This window comes from Ostrea edulis, chromosome 2 (assembly GCF_947568905.1).
Source record: "Ostrea edulis chromosome 2, xbOstEdul1.1, whole genome shotgun sequence".
NCBI classification, from domain to species: Eukaryota; Metazoa; Mollusca; class Bivalvia; order Ostreida; family Ostreidae; genus Ostrea; species Ostrea edulis.
Window position 1 is genome coordinate 93,314,533 of NC_079165.1, and position 21,931 is coordinate 93,336,463.

A 21,931-nucleotide genomic window follows, 5' to 3' on the forward strand; every position below is an offset into this window, starting at 1 on the left:
CTTAATTTCAGTCGTCCTCCACGGCGAAATCGACAAGTTGTGAAAGTGACAACAGTCTCATTAGCGTGGATGGATCAGAAACCGAAGATGTAAGTAAAGCAACACAAGTGTGCATGTATAAACGACTTACCTCTTGGCGACCTGGTATGGCATAGCATGCTTTAGTCATGGATTAGTAATTAAAACTGATCTGTGTCACATTCGTACGTTGGAAAGTATATCGGCTATCCAGATTTATTATATTGTGATTGTTGTATGTGAGATGTTTGCTTTTGATATAAATTTTGCATATTCATTTGTTGTTTGTAGTATATAGGAAGTTTAACATAAATTGAATGTAATCTTACAGGATGATTTGTTCAAGTCAAATTGGAAGTCATCAATAGCATCTGTGAAGAAACCAGGAGAGAAGTCTACTTCACAAGGTACGTCACTTCTTCAATCTTGAAGAGTCAGGCTGTAACATTTTGAATGTTTCATTGGGATCAGTGGAAATTTGACCTCTGAAAGTACTATCTTGGTTTAGATATCTATAACAGTCACTGCAATACTGTTAACCAATTGTTGATCATAGCCAAAACAAATGGTTTGTACATTGAAGGTACATGTATATAGTAAAGACGTGAATAGAAAGCGTGTAAACACAATTAGTGGTCAGTGAACAGGAGACAAATTTCTTGACCACAAGACTGTCAGAATAATGAACAGTACATGTTTGTGGACACCAAGTGTTATGTCAGAACATCACAGAAAGACAGAGACATACAAGTATGAAATGTTATTGATATAACTGATAACTATCGTGCATCTGTATTTCAGGGGCCAGCATGGATTTGGACTTTGCCATGGTAAAAAGAGATACCCAGACTCTAACGAGTGATGCAGCAAAACATAGGATTTCAGTTAAACCCAAATCTAGGAGAAGTTCCATGTTGCAGTCAAAAAGAATAGCAGATGTAAGTACTACAAACAAAGTCAGAGTTAAGTCTCTAAATAGGTTATATTAAAGGTGTTTTATTACCTCACATGAGCTAGAAGCTCAATTAAGTTTTTCTGATCATCTGTTTGTTCAATTTGTGAACTCGGGGGTATGATGGGACCACAATAGGGGATCAAAGTTTTACATAGGAATATAATAGTTTATAGTCTTTAAAAATCCTCTAATGAACTGCTAGGTTCAAATGTGTTGAAATCAATGCCCCTGGGGGTGGAATGGCCCCACAATAAGGGTTCAAATTATTACATTGCAATATATGGGAATTTTCTTTACAAAATATCTTCTCAAGAACAGCAGGATCATGATTATAGTCATATTTAAAACATGCAAGCATCCTCAGGTAGTGCAGATTCAAGTTGTTAAAGTCTTGTCCCCTGGAGGGGGATAGGATGAGATAGCGGATCAAAGTTTTACAGAATATATTGGACAAAATCTTGGAATTCTTGTGCGATTCCAAGACCAATTTTTAATGGAGGCCATGGTCGTCTTTTTGTCAATCTCATTAAATGATTACATGTTTGATAGTTTCAAAACCATTTGTTTATTTCTTTTTATGTTCTATAAGGAAATCTTATTAAAATTGGATCCTTTGATCTGCTCACTTAACGATACGTGAGCGGATCAAAGGATCTAATTTTAATTAGATTGGCATAAAGATAAATTTCAATTTAACATCTGTTTAATAGGAAACTAAATTATTGTGTTAACAAACCGCTACACAGCTATCTAGTGTCAGAAAGATTCGTAATGCATCTTAAACATTATCATTTTATAAATATATTTACATTTCCAAAGTTTTTGCATTCAATATCTTTACCAATTGAAATGATAGCCATTTCCTCATGAATGTGAACTATGCATGTACAATCTTTATAATCATAGTACAACTATTGTCTTGGAATTTTGACAAAGGGAAGTAAAATGTAAATATAGAAAATAAAATTTCATTTTTGAAAAAATACATGAGAGTATGAACTGCAAGGCTTCCCAACGCATGCCTTTCCTGAAATATGCTAGCGTAAAGTGTCACAGTTCATGCCGTCTTGTATTTTCAAAAATGAAATTTATTTCCTAAGCACATATATATCCTTTTCTATGTGTGTGTGTATGTTCATATAACTCTGTCAATCATATCAAATACCTACCATACTACTTAAATAAAATCTCATAGTTCCATCTTCATTTCAATCGTCATAGCATTCAAAAACCAGTGTCATGTTTCTGACTTTGTGTTCGAATCAAAGTAAAGTACTCAGGACAAGCTGATTGACATAAAAGTTGTTTTAACTAGAAATCGCATTTGAGTGAAGTGTCACACACACACAGAGAGAGAGAGAGAGAGAGAGAGAGAGAGAGAGAGAGAGAGAGAGGTGGGGAGATGTGCTGATGTAGAAAAAAACCCTTAAAACTTATGTATACTCTGACATTATCTTAAATACTGGTAACCAGCTGAAATGATTTGATCGTTAAAGGTATATGTTGCCCTTAATCAAATGATATAAGGAAAATAATGCATACATTTGTGTATATAGTCTAGATTGGTGAAAAATCCACACTTATTCTGACAAGTCTCATTCATACTCAAGATATGTTGGTCAGTACCTGATGCTACATGTACATTTGATAACTGTAAGGGTTTGAGTTGGTACATATTAAACTGTCTAACTGTTATGCCCTCTGGGCCCAAAATTGGAATAAACTTATCTTATCTATTGTCGTCAACGACGATATGTACGGTCTTTTGAGGAAAAGGTTGTTCTCATCAGCAACAATATTGGCTGAATGATAATATGTACCATCATAAGGCTTTAAAATTTGAGTAAAGTTTTGAGTTTGAAAATTTAAATTTTATTTATCTTTATATTTTTTAGGGCTTTAAAGTTTGAGTTTGAAAATTTAAATTTTATGTATCTTTATATTGAATATTGAAAATTGTTGGGTATTCATAAAGAAACCTGAAAAAGGATTAGGCGGCTGGACCATAAATCATAGCAAGCTCCCTCTGATCTCAGTGTCACTGTTTTGCTATAATATTATGCTCCTTTTATATCGCGACAGATCAGAACTGAATTTTTTGGGGGGAGGGTTTTGCCTCTGGTGACAGGTTCACAGTAGGTCACTTTACAGTATCAGTGATGTGATAACTCGTGAATGAGAATAGCAAACCATAACCCTTTAAACAAATATAGTGCCAGTTTTTTGCCAGTTTTATAACATTCTTAAGAATGTTTTGTTTCAACTCATTAGTGAAAATGTCATGAATATTGCTTACCTATGTTTTAGTATTTTGAATAAAGATTACGACCTCAGGTCCATTCTTTTTAACTGAATAAGAAAGCAGTACTCAATTTATATTATCCACAAGTATTTTTGCGTTAAAAATGCTCATACATGTATTTTGAAATCGTTCAATGCCAGAAAACTATAAAGGTTGCAAAGTTCATAACTAAATTAACCTCAGAAATGAATTTTTTTGTTAATCATGCAATGCTTTTGATTTTAAGATGTTTCTGTACCTATTCTCAACTTTCCATCCATAGCAGTTTTCTTGAAATTGTTTTAACCCTGACCTTTTTGAAGCTTCTTACTGTACACTAATCACCGTATGTTCAACAGAGAACTACAGCACCACATTTGCCAAGAGTTACAGAGGAAACAACGAAGCTAGCTTCAGCATCAATTACCATACAGGAGAACAAAACCAGTATTCAGGTCAAAGGTAAATATGATAAAATAAAAGCATTTGACAATTTGGAAAGCAAATTTATATGGCAAGGTAGATAACTCTTATATTCTTATTTGACAGCACCTACAAAGACCGAGGAATTGAATCCTAAACTTTGTAAAACTGAAATAATTGCTGGAAGAGGAAGGAAGCCCTCAGTGGAACCACATGATTCACAAAAGACACCAGATAAAGACATTTCTAAAGTCAACAATAAAGAAAAATCTCGCTCATTAGAAACTCCGGCTGAAGAGAAAGACTCTGAAAAATTAATAGAGAAAAAAGATGAACCTGTGAAAGTGGAAGAAGTAAAGAGTGTTAAGGTCAGACCTAAAAATCTTATGGAAGTAGAACCTGTGAAAGACACAAAACATGAGTCTAACGAGTTGTCAAAGGCATTCAAGAGAATGTCACTAAAGAAAGAGTCTGTTTCCCCAGGAGAAACACCTGTCAAGGGCAGCATTATTGATTCGATCAAGGAGGTGAAAGAGGTCAGCATTGGTAGTCCTACAGCTTCAGAGTCCAAAACAACAAAGACATCAGTCAAAACAGAACAAGCAACAAAGGTTGTGGAGAGCAAATCTGCAAAATCACCCACAACAAAAGATACACCAGGGAAGACAACCTACGTTCTGAAAAAAGAACCTTTGAGAACTGTCTCAACCTCCAAATCACCTGACTATGAAAACTTAGAAGATTTGAAATTCAACAAAAATGTCACATCCCCATCTTCAGATTATGAAAACTTTCCATTAGGCGGTCATAAATCTGAGAAAGCTGAGTTATCTTCACCTGAACCTGACTATGATAATTTACCTCCTGTGAAATACCCCATTTCACCAACAGGAGACAAATTCTTGCCCAAGGAAGTAGACAATTCTTCCAAGTCTAAAACTTCTACAATGCCTCAGAAATTATCTTCTCCTAGGGAGGAATACAGGTTGAAGAGACAGCCAAGAAGCAGAACTCTACCAGAACAGCCTGTATCTAGAGAGATTTTAGATTCTAAATCCCCAGGTGCACCTTGGGAAATTTTAAATTCAAAGTCTCTTGATGTCAGTGAACAACCAGTTAAAAATGTAACTTCTAAAACAGATTCTTTCAAAGAAAACAATGGGAGTGCACAAAATAGGTTGTCTAGAAGTTTTAATTCTGCACTATCTGAAAAAACTACTGAAAATAAAATTGATATTGAATCCACTGCCCAAAAAGTCGAACCGAAACGCATGTCTTTAAAATCGGGTTCTAGTGTGTCGGCAACTCCTAGCTGGGTGAAATCTAAAGATGGAGAAACGAGGACACCTAGTGAGCAAACTTCAAATGTGTCCAAGTCAAATTCCCAGGAAAAACCAAAGTTTGGACAATTAAAATCTTTAAGTATGAATTCGGCGAAAGACAAGGAAACACCACAATCCAGTAACACGAAACCTTTAGATGTGAAGAAAGAAGCAGACGTGTCACAGAAACCTCCCCTGAAAACAAAGCCAACAGATATTAGGTCCTCCACACTGGATAGGAAAGCCATGTTTGAGAACACTTCTAGCACACCATCTTCCACTGTTCCAACTTGGAAAACAAACTTGTCACAAAAGAAAGGTTCTGTGAAAGAAAAGGAAATTAAGATAGAGATTATAGAGAAAAAATCAGAGAAAGTGGAAGAAGTGGTGAGAATCTTATTCATACTTGTGAATCGATATTTGTCTTTTGCACCTGAAATATTTACATTTATTTATAAGTTTGGTACTGATGATATTGCTGCAGTTGTAAATAGGTACAAGCACTTCTTGTAGAGATATACTCTAGTTTTATTTCCATTCTGACCACAGACTGTGATACAGTAATGACTGACAAAAATTATCATTGAAAAGTTTGATCAATTATTGAATTACATGATCTAAATTTCCCTTTGTAGAAAAAGCCAGCACCTGTTCAGATGAGAGGAAAACCAGCCTGTGCAGAAGAATCAAAGGCTGCACGCAAGTCTAGCAATGTTCTGGACATGGTGAAGAACTTTCAAAGCATGCAAGCTACCTAGAGTCAGACAGCAGTCACTTTTGTGTTTTATACACAGTGCCAACACTGAAACAGGTAGTCTCGTCATTACAGAAAAAATGTGCCTTCTGCGGTCAATTGAAATAGTAAAGACAATTTCTTCATCTGTGCGTCAATTCAAAATGCTTGCAAAATGTTTTGCTACGTACGAAATTGATTTCCTTGGGAAAAGACAAATATATAGACTGGACAGACTGATTACTATTTCACATTGATAATTGTAAAATTGTGTTACTTGAATAGTGCATGATGCATTTCTATTTTGGACAAGTTTTGTGTATTATACATGAATGTAACATTATGTTTTGTGTATTATACATGAATGTAACATTATGTTTTGGGTTTTTAAATCAAATTTTAGTGCTTATAATTACACATAGAATCTGAAGCACTTTTTTTACTAGAAGTTAATTTTGCTGATTGATTTCACTCCGATTCATATACATGTATTGTGTTTGCATTTGTTAACTAAACATTGTCAGTGAAATGGGGAGTGATGGAGTTGTTCGGTTTGGTTAAGTTAACTGTAATGCTCAGAAGTTTTGTTTTATCATATTACAGTAGTTAAGCTCAAACTACAGCATTCCCATTGTAAAAGTTTTAGTTGTAAAGTTACTGTGATATTTTGTTAGATTGTTAAAACTTCAAAGGGAAGTAATCTTAACAGATACTGGCTCTATTAGAAACTGTCATTATTTGCTCAGGATCACAAAATCATTCATTTTCACGACTTTTTTTTTCATTTTGATTTTCGAATCAGCCAGTGGAACTGATTACTTGGGATCAACTGATTGTCTATGGATATACTAACGAACAAGGTTGTATGTGTGCCTGAGAAAGGTGATGATGTGGTTGTGAACAGAATGTTATTTTAGGAGCCCAGCTTTCTGTGTGTTGTGCATAAGTTTAGTATCCAAAGTGCAATGTAGTGTTGTGAATTTTTTGTGATAAATTATTATCTACAATGTTTCGGAAGGCTATGTACCCAATGTTATTTACAGAACAGTTTTAATCATGGAACAAAGTCATTATGTATTAAAAATTGTGAATTATTGTGTATGAAGATTTCAATATTTGTGCAATAATTGTGAACAAGCATATCTTGTACAACATATTAAGTGTAACTATAAGCGATTCACGAGATTGTGTGTATAACATTATACGTGTATCTCTTTCAACATATGGAAGCTTTATGTGTCTTATTTAAAAAAAAAAATAACCTGGTGCTTATATACAGAAAAATCAAATGCTTTGTAATTGTTACGATTTTTGTGAATTTGAAACAAACGATGCTTGAGAGAATATTGCATTTGCTGAGATATAGAGAGAAACTCGTTTTGCCGTCAAAATGAATACATGTAATTTGATAGTGATCATCATGATATTTGGATTTTTTTCTGTAGCTTTGATGACTGTCACCTGTGATTTTTTTTCCCCATTATGCAAAAAAATTGTCAAAAGAGATGAAAGTTCTATGGAAGCATCAGAAGTGGGATTTAATATTTTAAACATTCTTTTTAATCAGAATCTTGTAGGTGTGTCCGTCATCTAGACATGCGATTACAAGTGACAGCCATTGAAGTTATTTTGATCTCGCATGTGTAGCTTTAATTAATTACCAGCTATAATTTAAATGAACAAGCAGGTTCCTAGAGTTTCTGTGTCAGGTGTACCATGTTATACATGTATTACTAGACATATTCACAGCTGACTTTATCATGATAGTAGCCTATACAAGATATGTAAGCCTTCAAATACACATGTAACTATATATATATATATATATGTTTACATGTACATTCAAATTGTTTGTATAAGTAAAGAGCTATTACATTGATGATACATGTTCTTGAGTTTGTTCTCCAATTTTGCACAATTTTGGATTATATGAATGGTAAGTGTATTTTGATACAAGACAACTATAGCAGAATTCAAACATTTGTCTCAATAACCTCAAGAGAATTTTAACATTCATTTTGATAATATAATACATGTAGTTAGGGCTATACGGTCTGGATATCGGCCTGGGTAGCTTAGTGGTTAGAGCACCTGACTAGTAATGCAGGGGTCCGGGGTTCGATTCCCTGTCCAGCCAAAGATTTTCTTCTCTCTCCTATATATACTACATTTATATATACATGTATACTACATTTGGTGCCATTGACCACCCCTGCATGCAGGTTATCCTGCCAGGGGTGAAAAGAACCAGGGTTGTGTGTGTCTTCAGGGGAGAAGACAAATTAAGGAGGGAGGAATGTAATGGTTAGGGCTATACAGATCATGAATATTGGCCTGGGTAGCTTAGTGGTTAGAGCACCTGACTAGTAATGCAGGGGTCCCGGATTCCCGTTCCAGCCAAAGGATTTTCTCCTCTCTCCTATACTACAATAAGTATAGCAACATGTACAACAAATTTTAAACATTTGTCTCACAAGTACAGCAGAGTTCAGACTTTTGTCTCACAAGTACAGCAGAAATGAAGCCTTGTCTCGTAAATGGAGCAGAATTTGTCTTCTAATTTCAGCAGAATATAAAACAAGTACAGCAGAGTTTTAATATTTGGCTTGATAAGTTCATCAGAAAGCAGTGCAGTGTAACAGGAAGGGAGAAAATAAAACGGACCAGACCAGGATTCGAACCTGGGCCCCCTGAATCTCTAGTCAGGTGCTCTACCAACTGAGCTAACTGGCAACCGGCGATCGAACCCAGCTGACCGCTACATTCCTCCCTCCTAAATGTCTTCACACCTGAAGACATCAACCCAGGATCTTAATCCCCTGGCAGGCATTTTCACCTGTCAGTTCCAGGGACTGGTCTAGGGCACCAAATGTAACAGGAAGGGAGAAAATGCAACAGACCAGACCGGGATTCGAACCTGGGCCCCCTGAATCTCTAGTCAGGTGCTCTACCAACTGAGCTAACTGGCCACCGGCGATCGAACCCGGCTGACCGCTACATTAGTATCAGCTGTCCAATTGTATGCAGATACCTCATGGTCTTTTTGCCTACAGTTTACCTGTTGGATGACTTGCTGGCATTTTTTAGCTCTCGTAGTCTTCTGTTATACTAGATCAGTTCCCTACTTGTTATACCCCCCGCAACAAGTTGTGGGGGGGGGGGGGGGGGGGGGGGGGGTATACTGGAATCGGGTTGTCCGTCCGTCCGTCTGTAGACGCAATGGTTTCCGGGCTCTAAAGCATTATCCTTTCCACCTACCGTCACCATATCATATATATGAACTACCCATGGGATGAAGATGTTCCCTATCGATTTTGGGGTCAAACGTCAAGCGCACTGGACATTGAAGTAGCAATATGGTTTCCGGGCTCTAAAGCGTTATCCTTTCCACCTACAGTCACCATATCATACATATGGACTACCCATGGGATGAAGATGTTCCCTATCGATTTTGGGGTCAAAAGGTCAAAGGTCACGCGCACTGGACATCGAAGTAGCAATATGGTTTCCGGGCTCTAAAGCGTTATCCTTTCCACCTACAGTCACCATATCATACATATGGACTACCCATGGGATGAAGATGTTCCCTATCGATTTTGGGGTCAAACGTCAAGCGCACTGGACATTGAAGTAGCAATATGGTTTCCGGGCTCTAAAGCGTTATCCTTTCCACCTACAGTCACCATATCATACATATGGACTACCCATGGGATGAAGATGTTCCCTATCGATTTTGGGGTCAAAAGGTCAAAGGTCACGCGCACTGGACATCGAAGTAGCAATATGGTTCGGTTTGTCATGCCATTTGTTTTTTACACTCAGAAAAGAGGTAGTTTATACCTATTACCAACACCCTTTGGGAGATTGGGGTAAGGGGGGGGTATTCTTAGTGAGCATTGCTCACAGTACCTCTTGTTTCTAACAGGACCCCTGTCCCCAAAATCTTCTTCACATTCCTATCGCCAACAACACAGAAAATGGGGGGGGGGGGGGGGCCTCGACGTTCACTTACAGATTATTTAAAGAGGTATACTTACTAATTTAGGCCTTTCGTTCCGTGAGGAACATACAGTAGGCCATCGACGACAGTCCTCCGACGAACACGATTCTGGGCTGCTTTTGCCGCGTCGTGCAAGGTCATGTCCTGCGCTTTTAGTTTTGCCTCCGAATCACGCTTCCAGGTGTTTCTGGACGTTCCCTCTTTCTTTTGCCCTGCGGGTTCCAGGTCAGGGCCTGGCGTGTGGTGCTGGATGGTGGCTTCCTTAAAGTGTGTCCAATCCAGCCCCATTTCCTCCGTCTGATTTGCATTTCTAATGGTTCCTGTCCTGCTCTCTTCCATAGTTCATTTGTGATCTTTTCAGGCCATCAGATGTTGAAGATGCGCCTGAGACAGGTGTTGTAAAATGTCTGGATCTTCTGCAGGGTTGTTTTGGTCATTCTCCATGTCTCTGCTCCATACAGCAAGACGGACTTAACATTTGAGCACAGGGGCTCGTCACGAAATATTTGTCTTATTCAAATTTGACATCGTCTGTTTTATATTTACACTATATAGAACAGACGATGTCAAATTTTAATAAGACAAATATTTCGTGACGAGCCCCTGTGATTGGTGTTGAGGATCCGCAATTTGGTAGTAATGCGGATGTTCTTTGAGGCCCTGATGTTCTTTAGCATGGTAAACGCAGCTCTTGCCTTGCCGATTCTTGACTTGATGTTGACATCACATTAAAGAGGTATACTACATATAAAATGAAAATATATGTATATTCGCCACCAGATAACTGAAAAATTGTTGAGTGTGGCGAAAAACAGCAAAACAATCAATCAATACTCTTAGCTTTGATTACATAGTTCGATAGTTCATTACTACTAGATCGCGGGTTCGAGTCCAACAGGGTTGAACTTTTTCAGATTACTCTCTACGAAAACATTTTTAAACTAAAGTTAATTTTCAACTTCAAAATCTTGTTGAACATATCCCCCACTTTTCATCATTTTATTCATGGTGTAATCCACGAATGTAACAAGACACAAGACCTCACATGATCAAGGGGCGAAACTCTCACAGTCTCTTTCTCTCTCGTGAGTTAATGAACTGTAAAGACAGATATACAATGGTATATCAAGTTAGTACTGTCCATATTTTTATGATATTACCTCCCTGTTGTGTTTCATTCATTGTGTTCAACATTGTTGTTGTTAATTTCACCTCATTTGTACTATTTCCAAAGTTTTGTGTCGTGGGGATCTTTTTTAAGGTTCAAACGTTTTAGATTAAAACAATGTACATGGCTATCTTGATTGATGGATAAAGCATTTACTTATAAAATTTATTGTAATATAAATAGTTAAGTATTTCAACCCTTTCAATGCTGAATATGCGGTACTTTACATTTACAAGAGGTTTTGATATACCGGAGGTTGGATTTCTCGAAAAAATCGAAACTTGGACTAATGTCGGAGATTTTAATCAACTGACAACACAATTAATACAAAACGCAAACTTAAGTTTGAGATTTTTTTCGAGAAACCCAATACAATTTCTACGGTTTGGGTCTTCAATCTTGCCGACATACAGTAAATTGTACAAAGGACGGGGCACATCTGATATGTGGTGTGAATTTTATGGCAAGACTTTGGTCTACATTTCACTACTTCCTTGTAAAGTCGTGCAAGCTCTTTAATGGATTTAATAAATTTTGAAACCCACTTCATTTGTTCTTTTGAAACTTCTGAGCATCGACATTCTTTTATATTCGGTCATGGCTATTTAGTCTTCCTGGTCTTCAGCAGTTTATAATTGTGTTTAAGGAGAAATTTTATATGCTAGGTCTAGCAATTGTTTCCCTTAAAAACAACAGCGCTCTCATCTTCCTTATTAAAATCGATTTCCAACAGTGAATCAATCTGAAGAGAACTTTACGGGTATCTGACGCACCACTTGAATATTTGCCAGATATTTCTTTGATAATGACAGGGAAGTTTTCAGTCCTTACAAAGGGTGTGTTGTGTGTAATGTTAATGGTAGTCGCTGTGTCAAACACAAAATGTATTAATTTTCATAGCATGTATGAACACAATGCTGTAATATTTGAAACATTGAATTGAGAGAAAATATTCTGTTCTGTGTCAGCTGTATGCATTTAGAAATTGTCAAATTACTTAATAAAGGAACCACCACGGAACTAAATTTTAAATTACAAGAATATTTCATTGATTTATTTCATTTAAAACTTAATCAGTCATTGCACAGACAGGCGACTAGAACAATCACATGTATCAACAGGAAAACGTAAATTTGTAGAACACACACATTTGTCACTGTTTTAAGTAATTTGCAGATCAAGACATTTCTAGAAACAAACACAAAAATATGCAGTAATGAGTGGAACGATGACGTCAGGCTTAATATGGAGAGGAATTTTACAGGCAATATCAATCTTCTTAATAATATTGATGTCCAACAATTCTTTTATGATTGACATAATTGAAAAGTTTCTTATCCAGATGGCACAATATGCATTCATGCTTTCAAACAGATATAAACTCTAAAATAACAATAACATGCTTGAATACAGGTAAAGTATGAACATTTACATAATAACGGGTCAATAAATGGGGTCAAATACGGAGTTTACCATCAGCTGTGATGCACCTCTGTCATTTGTTATTTTAAAAATGGTTCACTTCATAAAATGTCACATTAGATTGTAATCAATCATGTGACCCTTAGCCTAGTCTGTTTTGTATGCTGCATTGTTTATTATAATATGCATTAAACATCTGAACATTATCGATTTGAGGATTTTAAAGGGACTGCTTCACGGATGATGTTTTTTATTTACAAATATTTTTTTCATTTTCCATGTTAAACATTAGAAATACAACTCATATAAAGTTGACGACCAAAATTTTGATCTTCTTAATGCTAGGATAAGAGCAATATTTTAGCCTCAACTCCGTGTTATGTAAACAAGACTCGAGCCTTATCTATAAACTAATGAAATGTTAATTTTGTAATTTAAACTTAGAAAATGCCCCATTTTCAAAACATTGTAAACAATAGCATGCCTCAATCTTTGATTACATAGCAAATAATCAACTATCTATAACGAGCTTCTGTCATAATGTATAATCTTTAATTATTTCGTGAAACCTTTCAAACCATTAAATTAGTTAGAGATAGTAGAAATTGATCATTAAAAGTGAATAAATTGGGGGGGGGGATCGTAAATCAGTCCTTTCAATGGCAAATGGGGCAAGTTATATCCAGTCTTAATTGTCACATTTCTTAACTGATATTCATATATATGTGTACAAAAATAGCTAAACTCATTAAGTATAACAAATCTTTGGCAAAGAAAAGACAGCAATACTATGGCGGGCTTTAATATATAGCTGTGTTGATGTCATTCTTGCTGGTCCATGCACAAATCACATCGGAGCAGTCCGTTTTCGTCACACTGCATGCACCGAAGCGCGCAAAATTCATCCGTGAAATGGTTCCGACGGAGTGACTTTTTGCTCCCATGGCAAAAGTTACATGGAATAAATCGATATCCACCACATTTTTCACATGAAGACTTCACATCAATTTTCTGTAAAATGAATAAAACGTTACCAAATTCACATTTTTATGTAACATTTATCAATCAAAGCATATACTATTCCAGTAGCGGATTTAGAGCCCCCCTCCCCCCAATTTTCAAATGTAAGGTAAATTGCGGACGGTATCTTGTTTCGGAAAATGTACTAAACGATAAAAGAAGCAATAATTTCTTCCACTCCCGGAGAAATAAATGACAAAATCTTTTGATTTTTTGAATTACTTTATTGGGAGAACTTATTTTTTTCCAAAAACCCCTTAAAATTTGGGTCATTTTATTAATTTCACCTTATTAAAATGATAGAAAATAGTACAAATGACTAGATAGGAGAAATATTTCAAGCCCCATAAAATCTTTAAAATCCAGGAGCTTCGCCCCCTGGACCCCCTGCCACATAAAGTAGCGCCCCCCGTAACAGCAATTCCTGGATCCGCCCCATTACTATTCTGTACCCTTCATTTACATAATAAACTTGAATGTACAGTGAATACAATTTTTGATGTTTCATCGGCTGCGCATGTTAACTCTATATAGAATAATTACTTTTTATACTTGGCCCATATGGGTCTGCGTGCCGAGCAAGTACAATTTTGCTATTTCTCTCAACCATGCATTTGTTAAAGCATAGTTCAAGAATGCCATTTGAGAACTGTTATCTCAAGGTAATAATTCGTGATTATCATTGAAACGTGAAATTACTTGCCCCCTACATGTCTGCACGACCTGCTTCTGAATACTTACAGTAAAGTTGGCAAGGATATGACGTAATTCTCCGCTCTCGTTGAGTTTCTCTAAATTTTCTAGTGTCTGCAAGAGAGTAAATTACACATGCTTAGCCACAGTTAGTGGTATGTCGCATGATTACACAGGATATAAGTAATTATTTTGTATGATGACAAAGACATGCAATTTCGCCAGTCACAATAACTGACAAAGGCAGCAAGTAAAAGGGGAAGGTGGAAAGTATGGAGACGAGTACTCAGGAATCCGACTTTTTCTTTATAAATGTCTCCGTTTAACGTTCTTGTTAATTGAATTCGTATTTACTTTCTGGTTGACCTCATTAATACCAAGTTACATACAATCATAATTTCATAAACTTGAGAAAAATCAAGGCGATATTGTTTGAATATATTTTTGATAAATTGGCATCATCAGTCGTGGTAGATCAGTGGTAGAGCGTTCGCTTTGCGAACGGGAAGTCACGAGTTCGAGCCCTGCTCGTGCCTTGGACTCGTTAAAAATAGGCAGTGACTGCTCTTACGCAAAATGTTTGGCATTTAGGCTACATGTAGAAGTGAGAGGCATCGGCACGTTAAAGAACCCTCACTGTTACGGGCCTGAGTGCCGTGCGAAGGTATACCTTCGTGGCACTTCGCCTACAGATATCGGGTGAAATCTCAATATCAGTGAAAAATTATCGAAGGTATGTGAAAAATAAACAAGGGAAGTGTTTTGTAATACGAATTGTATTTACCCCTAGAGAGGCTCCATCTGCAAAGACTTGTGGTAGGATTATTTCATTTGTGTTGAGCCTTTCCATCAACTCTTTTTGATTTTCCCTGCTCATGAACAAATCTTTTTCCTCGTATCGGACCATGTGTGTCTGAAGCATTTTCTTGACGTTTTTGCACCGTTCATTAGTTGACCTCACAATGGCCATACTTGTAGTGTAAATGATGATTTTGCCTTTTTCACGGTGCTTGTAATTTCGCTACAATAAAAATTCAGTAAAGAAACGTAATATCAAAAGTTGTTCATTATATCAAAGGGACTGGTTCACGTTTTTCGATAGAAATATTTTTCATTTGTGATGTTAAAAGTTAAAAATATAGTTCATTTAAAGTTGACAACCAAAATGTGGACCATTTGAATGCAAGGATAAGAGCAATATTTTAGCTTTGATTCTGTGTTATGTAAACAAAGACTGAGTCTTTTTATGTAAACAAACAAACCTGTAATTTTGAAATTCAAAGCATCTGTATTTTGAACAATTACAAATTTTAACTTTTAAATGACACATTTAACCTAAAGTATACTTGAGATATGATATATTTCAATATAATAAATAATATATAATAAACTTGGATCAATATCCATTTATTTTGAAAACTCGTAAACAATAACACATCTCAATCTTTGTTTTCAAAACAAATAATAAACTCTATATAATGAGCTTGTCATGATGAATAACCTCAATTTTTATTATGAAACCTTCTAAAACATATTAGACTGTAGATTTTGATTATTTAAAATGAAATACAAAATTTGGAGGAAAATCCTGAATCAGTCCCTTTAATTAATGCCGAGTTTTTAAATAAAAGAAATGATGTTTTAAAACCATTCTTGACAAACTCCACTAGCAGTATAAAATTTTCTTTTTTCTAAAACTGGCTGTTTAAACAATGATGGACAAAGGCAAAGTTTCAAGGTCAGAACAAAGTTGACATTTTGGGTGTAAATTGCTCGAACAAATAGACTTCGGTTGAACATGATACATCAACATGTCAGAGTCCTTGTAGAAGTGTTTGCAATGCGCTTGTCTTCCTGTGCAAAAGTTGTTTTGAATTCAAACGTCTTTTTAAAAACCCGCTGGAGTCTATATCTGGGTTTCTTTATAAATTACAAATATCTGCTTGAGAGTGTACAAGCGTTCATCAAATCCGGGGCTTGTCTTAGATTCCACAAACACACACACACAAACACAAACAACAACAACAACAACAAAAAACCTACTGTTTGTTTCTTATTATACCTATGTCCTTTTTATGTATTTAATTATTCCTAAGGGTTGTTTTAAATTATTTCATATGTTATTAGGGTAATCATATCATATCGCTATATATTAATGATATTTATGCATTTTAATTCTGACACTATGAATATTTTATTCACATGTATGTGCACATCGATTTTATATTATCTTTTCTTTCACATTTGTAAAGCGCTTTAGAGAACTAATGTTGATAGGGCACTATATAAATCTTTTAATTACAATTACAATTATTATAAGCAGTGGAGAAAAAATACCTGACAAAGCCTGGAGTCTGTGCGACATAAATCTCTACCTTTTTATCAAATAATGTAAAATATTAGACAAGAGCATCGATCAATAGTGACAACTGCAAACACTGCGACATCTTCATCTGCATCTAGCGTGACAAAGTCAAATAATTCAACCGTGACATATATGGTACAAGTGTTAGTGTGGATTGTCCAAGTGCTCTGGTTTGATTTCCTCAATGAAAGATTTATACGCATGATAGGCCAAAAATAAAATGCAGTAGCGTAGTACGATTCAGCAACCAGTGGAAGCCATCGCGGGCTGGACGGTGAATAATTCATACAGCTATCATATCTATGGCGGAGTTTTCATTGCAGCCAGAATATATAGTAATTCTCTTCTACATTATTAAAGAGGACGTACGCAGGAGCAAATTGGATATAAAAACTGTAACATTATGGATTATATGCATATGCAATCAAGTAAACAAACAGCAAGACAAACAATACACTCTAACAATATTCATTAATTCTCCCTAGGACCCATCAATCACAAGCAAACTTCATACAATCAAACGCAAATAGCTTGAAATAAATTTGGAGTTCTTTGAAATGATCTTTCAAGCATAAAAGTTATAAAAACACCTTTTGGGGAAACTTTGAAAAAAAGAAAGAAAAAAGAGGCTCACAGGCCCTATCGGGCACCTGAGTATTAATTCAAAATATCACTAGCCCTAAGGGATACCGGTATGTAATCTATAATAATTTTCCTGTTCTGTATCTAAATCAAATTCCAATATTCATCAGCAGTATAAAACAAAACATGTTCTTAAAACACAAAGGGTCCCGAAAGTGTCCATACTGATGAAAGGCTTTATATAATACATGTATATATAAGTTTATATAAACACCATTATATGTCAGACTATACTGGACCCGACCTGAGTCAGCATCCTTAGGTTGCGAAATTCAATTCTAAAACACCCCTTTCTGCTTTTCCTAAATATGCCTTTAGGTTTTATACAGCATCAACAAATGTCTTCCAAATACCGGTAATAAAGACGATAGTCACTATGATCATTTGACCATATCCTGGTACCAAAACCCTTACCCCTGGGATCGTAAAAAATTCAAGTTTTGGTAAAGGGCTATCTTTTAAATGTTTTACACACCACTATATGCCAAGTTTGGCCCCATCGATCCTGGAGTCAGAACCTCTATTCTGTGGATCATACCTTGCTGGTAGAGGCCTTCTTGCTCTAAGGTCCCGGGGATGCAGAAGTCTTGAAATTTAGCATTTATACCCCTTTGTTCCAAAATGTTTCATACTAAATTTGAAAAGAATTGGAATAGTATATCAAAAATTTAAAAACTTTCGATTGTTAACGGACGACGACGGACGCAGACCTATAGCAATAAGTAACCTGAGCGACTCAGGTGTGATGTTTGCGTGTAGAATAAAAGTGATGTGTGGCTGTAAAACTGGTTGTTTTATATAGTTAATTTGAAGGGGAAAAAAACATCACGTTTTAAAATACTTATACTCGTACATCTCTTAAAGAACTATATCAATGTACATGTATGTAGTACGATTTTACAATTACGACAGGTCAACTCTATCAAGGTAAACGTTTTGAGTTATAAAAGGCACATTTAGGCCATAACAATTTTACAGTTTACAACAGCACATCGGCCACAAAAACACCAGCACACACAATACAAAACACAGCACAACAAACTGAGTCAATATTTAGACATCTCCTTGTTATTGTTTTACCAATCTCATTACATTCCGACGATAAAACCACATTTTGGTACATTAATGGTAGAGGGGACACTTTTTAAAGGACAACGAGAAACAAGGTCATTTTTCTTGTCATACCTGTTCAACATACGCTTCCTCCTCCTGTGATAGAATTGATTAACATTATTTTCACTCAAACTTCACCAATAACATTATTGACAGAAAGCTATCAACAAAATGCATTTGATAAACATTTCAACAATCGTTGCATGCTAGAGGGAGACTCGTCAAATACATTTTGATCTATCTGTACTATCGTCAATTATTTGAAATTTTAAGATTATTTACTTGAATGAAACACTTACCAGTTGAGTAATAAAGTACGTAAACTATAAATTTTAGCACCCGCGATATCATTTAACACAAGAATCAAAAGAAAATGAAAGTAAAACGTAAGTAAATACCCTCAGCCGAACGGCTTGTAAGTTGACCTTGACTTGCACATTTGACCTTCTGGTCGCGGTACATTCTCTTTACAACCGGGTGACCCATGATCGATTCTCGATCTCGGCGCCGAGTTAAGCCTAACATGTTTAAGATACACAGGGACTGCTCCTTCGCCAAGCTAGGGAAATTTCCAAGCCTTTCGGCCATGACCTTAAAAACGGAGGTCCCGTGTCACGGTGCACGTTGTACCGTAAAGAACCTCACTGACTATGACCGTAAGCGCCAAGCATAGGTCAGAATGTGTTGCACTTCACCTGCAGCTTGTGTCTAGTGACGTCTCCACATGACTGAACAATTCTCAAATGGGACGTAAAACATAAAACAAAAAAAACATGCTTGACCGTCGCTCAGCAAAACTTCACTTGACTTAAACATGTAGTGTACTGTGGACGTATACAAAATCACAACACCCTTCCTGATACATATTCCAAATATATACATTACGAAATATATACGTAGTCGTGCTATAAATCATACCAAAAAAGAATTCCTATTCCTTCTCAAAATTCTGTAAACGTATATAGTTACGGTAAAACTTAGTTGATCACGATGTTGTTGGTTTTTTGCCCATTTTCTGAAATACATCCGCATTTTAATGTGATTCTAACAGAATTTAGGGCGTCTAAATACAAAATGTCCCATTCATGTCGTACATGTATAGTCCAAGAGTGAATATATCTAATTTCCAAGTACATGTTTAAAAAAAATGACCTTGCATGTTTGCATATAGAAAATCCATTAAACTTGAAAATGCATTTCCCTGCGCTAAAGATTTTTATATTATTATTTCAACCACACATGAGGTTTCTGTGTACATAGAATTAATAATTTTATTACAATCAATTTTCGTGATAAACCAGAAATTAAAGATATAATCATTATCGATAAAGACTCCAAATGCTGCTCTTAACCTTTTAAATGGTTATCCTTAATGGATTTTTAAACTGTCAAAATTCTAAAATGGTTCAGTGAATAATCAATAAAACTTTAATTACTGGTATTGATACCCATTCTTTTCCATGAATTGGTAAAATAAGTCATTCAAACTTAGCCCACTATCTGATTGTGGACTTGGACATGATCTCGAAACTTTAGAAAGATAGCAGTACATGTATATGGATGTGAATTAACCCCGAGATAGAACGTCAAAAGATAACAAGATATTTGCGATAATACCAGATAAATGGAGGAGACCTCTTTTTAATTTGTCCGTGTGTAGTTTGACAAACTAGTTTGATGGACGCGCATTCCAACACCCCGGCAAAATATGTGACCTCTCTGCGTGCACGTGTTACGAGTTACCTCGAGAGCAATAGCTGAAAACCTTTGAAACTTTGAGAGAGAAAGTAATCTTACCTGAAAGAGATATACAGGAGAGAGAGAGAGAGAGAGAGAGAGAGAGAGAGAGAGAATTCCTTTTGAATCCAGTGGGATTCATTTGAAAGCAACATATATAATCGTTGTACATTTTGAGTGCACAGTCAACAACGATCAGAATTCAGTTCTCTTCGATTCTTTTTACAGCTTTTTTACAGGTGTATCTGGACTGACTGAAAACCCCTGGTCATATTTCGTTACATACTTGAGAAAGTTAAAGAGAGGTAACGTTTATTCACTTTCTCTCCCTGGTGTTACATTAATTTACTGCACGAAGGTCTTTCCACGCCCAAACTTTACAATAATGGTATTTTTAGAAAGAAAGTTTCACATTTTCATGCGAGAAAACGTTCCGTAACTAAATACGTGTACACTCCCATCATTTCCCTTCTTCGAAACCTCTCTACTCACGATATTGTTTTAAATTTCTATACGATTTTCACGTGAGTCATTTTGTTGCACATATAGAGGAAGAATAGAAATCCGTGTATTTGCTACATTTACGGGGTTTAATTTTACTGAATTACATTGCCGGTCAAAACAGGAACTTCTTTCGGACGCTGTTTTTACAATACGGCGTTCAAAGGATGACATCCTAACCATGCCGGGTATGCAAAGTGCATGTACGTAGATGTACCTAGGTACAGAGCAATATCGATTAATTTGATCTATTCAGCAGAATCCACGTCCATGAGATCAATACTGAGACAATTAGACTTCAATTTGGCGTTAATTACCTGCGCAAGTTCGACCACGGTATCACTCGATATTTTGTAGGACAGTTGATATTTTATCGGTATAATTATGTATTTTACTCGAGCAAAATATCCTGGTAGCAAACTCACTTGAATAATACCTGTAAGATTTCTAACATGTCGCGGCGGCACTTGTCTTGTTGCCATTAAATGACATGACGCAACCAAATGTAATTAATTAAAATATCATATCCTGATTACCAAAACAATATACGTGTTCCTAATGACACGCAACGTAGGATTTAATTAATTAAAACAGGACATGTTTATACCTTTTGTGTAACTTTGTCCTTTGAATTTATATCTATTTTTCAGTGCAGGGGAACTTACCAAGGTCTCATCGGCTTGGTTCTGAAGGAAGGTAGCGATCCCGGCACGGACACGGTTCTTGAACCCGCGGACTGTCCCCCGGGAGCTGACGATCTGCTTCTCCTGGAGAGTACTGGGATCTGAGACGTCCCTCCTCCCAGCATATGTATTAGCCCTCACCACAGTGGCCTCACAACAACCACTGCTGACTTTATTTGGTGAATCGGAATCAACAGAGAGATATCTTAGCTGTTCCGCCAGCTCCTTCGTGTTGTATCCATTTTTTCCTATCTTGGTGTATTTTCTCTCCCTGTCTTTCCAATTCATCGCCGACTGGGACTCGCAACGTTCAGACACACCATATACACCACGGGCGTGGCCATTGCGCAATGTAGCTTCGTTTTCTGATCTCACCTCGGTTTTTAATCCATTCGTTTTGTTATTTATACCCTGAAAATCAGACTCCGAGCTGAATATTGGTTTTTTGTTCAGCATGCTACCCGATCTCACACCTGGCATGGTAGCTCAGCACGCGGACACTGAAGTCTATCGATGTACTAAATCCATGTCATTTAACAAACTTTGAAATAAAAATTACCTTCCGACAGAGAAGTAAATTACACAACAGCGATTCGCACAATCTTCATTCAACAGACCACATGTTGACAATATTGCGATCATGAACAATAATGCACAATCAGCTGTCATCGTTTACCTGTAATCACGTGACCGTTACGTCAACACACCGGAGCGTAATGAAGTATAATATAAATTTATGACTTAAAATATATGTATCAAAAGCCAAACAGTCATAAATAATTAATCTTACACTGAGAAGGCGATGTGTACACGCAAGGACTCGGTCTACTTGCTTCGTAACAAGAAGTACACGCA

The 21,931-nt window shown here is 36.2% G+C and overlaps 2 protein-coding genes across 13 annotated transcripts in view; one reads left to right on the plus strand and one right to left on the minus strand.

Moving 5' to 3' along the window:
* The window catches only part of LOC125678553 (neurofilament heavy polypeptide-like), a 34,764-nt gene extending 27,152 nt beyond the window's left edge, over positions 1 to 7,612 (plus strand). For 8 of the 12 annotated variants that reach the window (XM_056155538.1, XM_056155532.1, XM_056155535.1 and 5 more), the window contains 5 exons: positions 12 to 89; positions 350 to 425; positions 820 to 956; positions 3,614 to 3,716; positions 3,804 to 7,612. In XM_056155538.1, the coding sequence (XP_056011513.1) occupies positions 12 to 89; positions 350 to 425; positions 820 to 956; positions 3,614 to 3,716; positions 3,804 to 5,512 (2,103 nt within the window). In that variant the 3' untranslated portion in view covers positions 5,513 to 7,612. The remainder of the gene's footprint in view (positions 1 to 11; positions 90 to 349; positions 426 to 819; positions 957 to 3,613; positions 3,717 to 3,803) is intronic. The other 4 variants (XM_048917096.2, XM_048917100.2, XM_048917101.2 and 1 more) reach the window with 2 other exon arrangements.
* Positions 7,613 to 11,939: 4,327 nt separating this feature from the next.
* Positions 11,940 to 21,884, minus strand: LOC125678554 (glutaredoxin domain-containing cysteine-rich protein CG31559-like). Its single transcript, XM_048917102.2, has 4 exons — positions 21,059 to 21,884; positions 14,820 to 15,056; positions 14,084 to 14,149; positions 11,940 to 13,333 (listed from the first exon to the last, which is right to left on the minus strand). The coding sequence occupies exons 1-4, from the start codon at positions 21,554 to 21,556 to the stop codon at positions 13,145 to 13,147; spliced, it is 990 nt and encodes a 329-aa protein (XP_048773059.1). The 5' UTR covers positions 21,557 to 21,884; the 3' UTR covers positions 11,940 to 13,144.
* Between the last annotated feature and the right edge of the window lie 47 nt (positions 21,885 to 21,931).

Bases quoted from the DNA above. Each gene is read 5' to 3' on its own strand.
- LOC125678554 (XM_048917102.2), bottom strand. From the start codon at position 21,556: ATGCCAGGTGTGAGATCGGGTAGCATGCTGAACAAAAAACCAATATTC. The intron at 15,057-21,058 runs GTAAGTTCCCCT...TTTTTATTGTAG, and splicing joins ACCAAGCCGATGAGACCTTG to CGAAATTACAAGCACCGTGA. The intron at 13,334-14,083 runs GTAAGTATTCAG...TTCATTTTACAG, and splicing joins ATATCCTTGCCAACTTTACT to AAAATTGATGTGAAGTCTTC.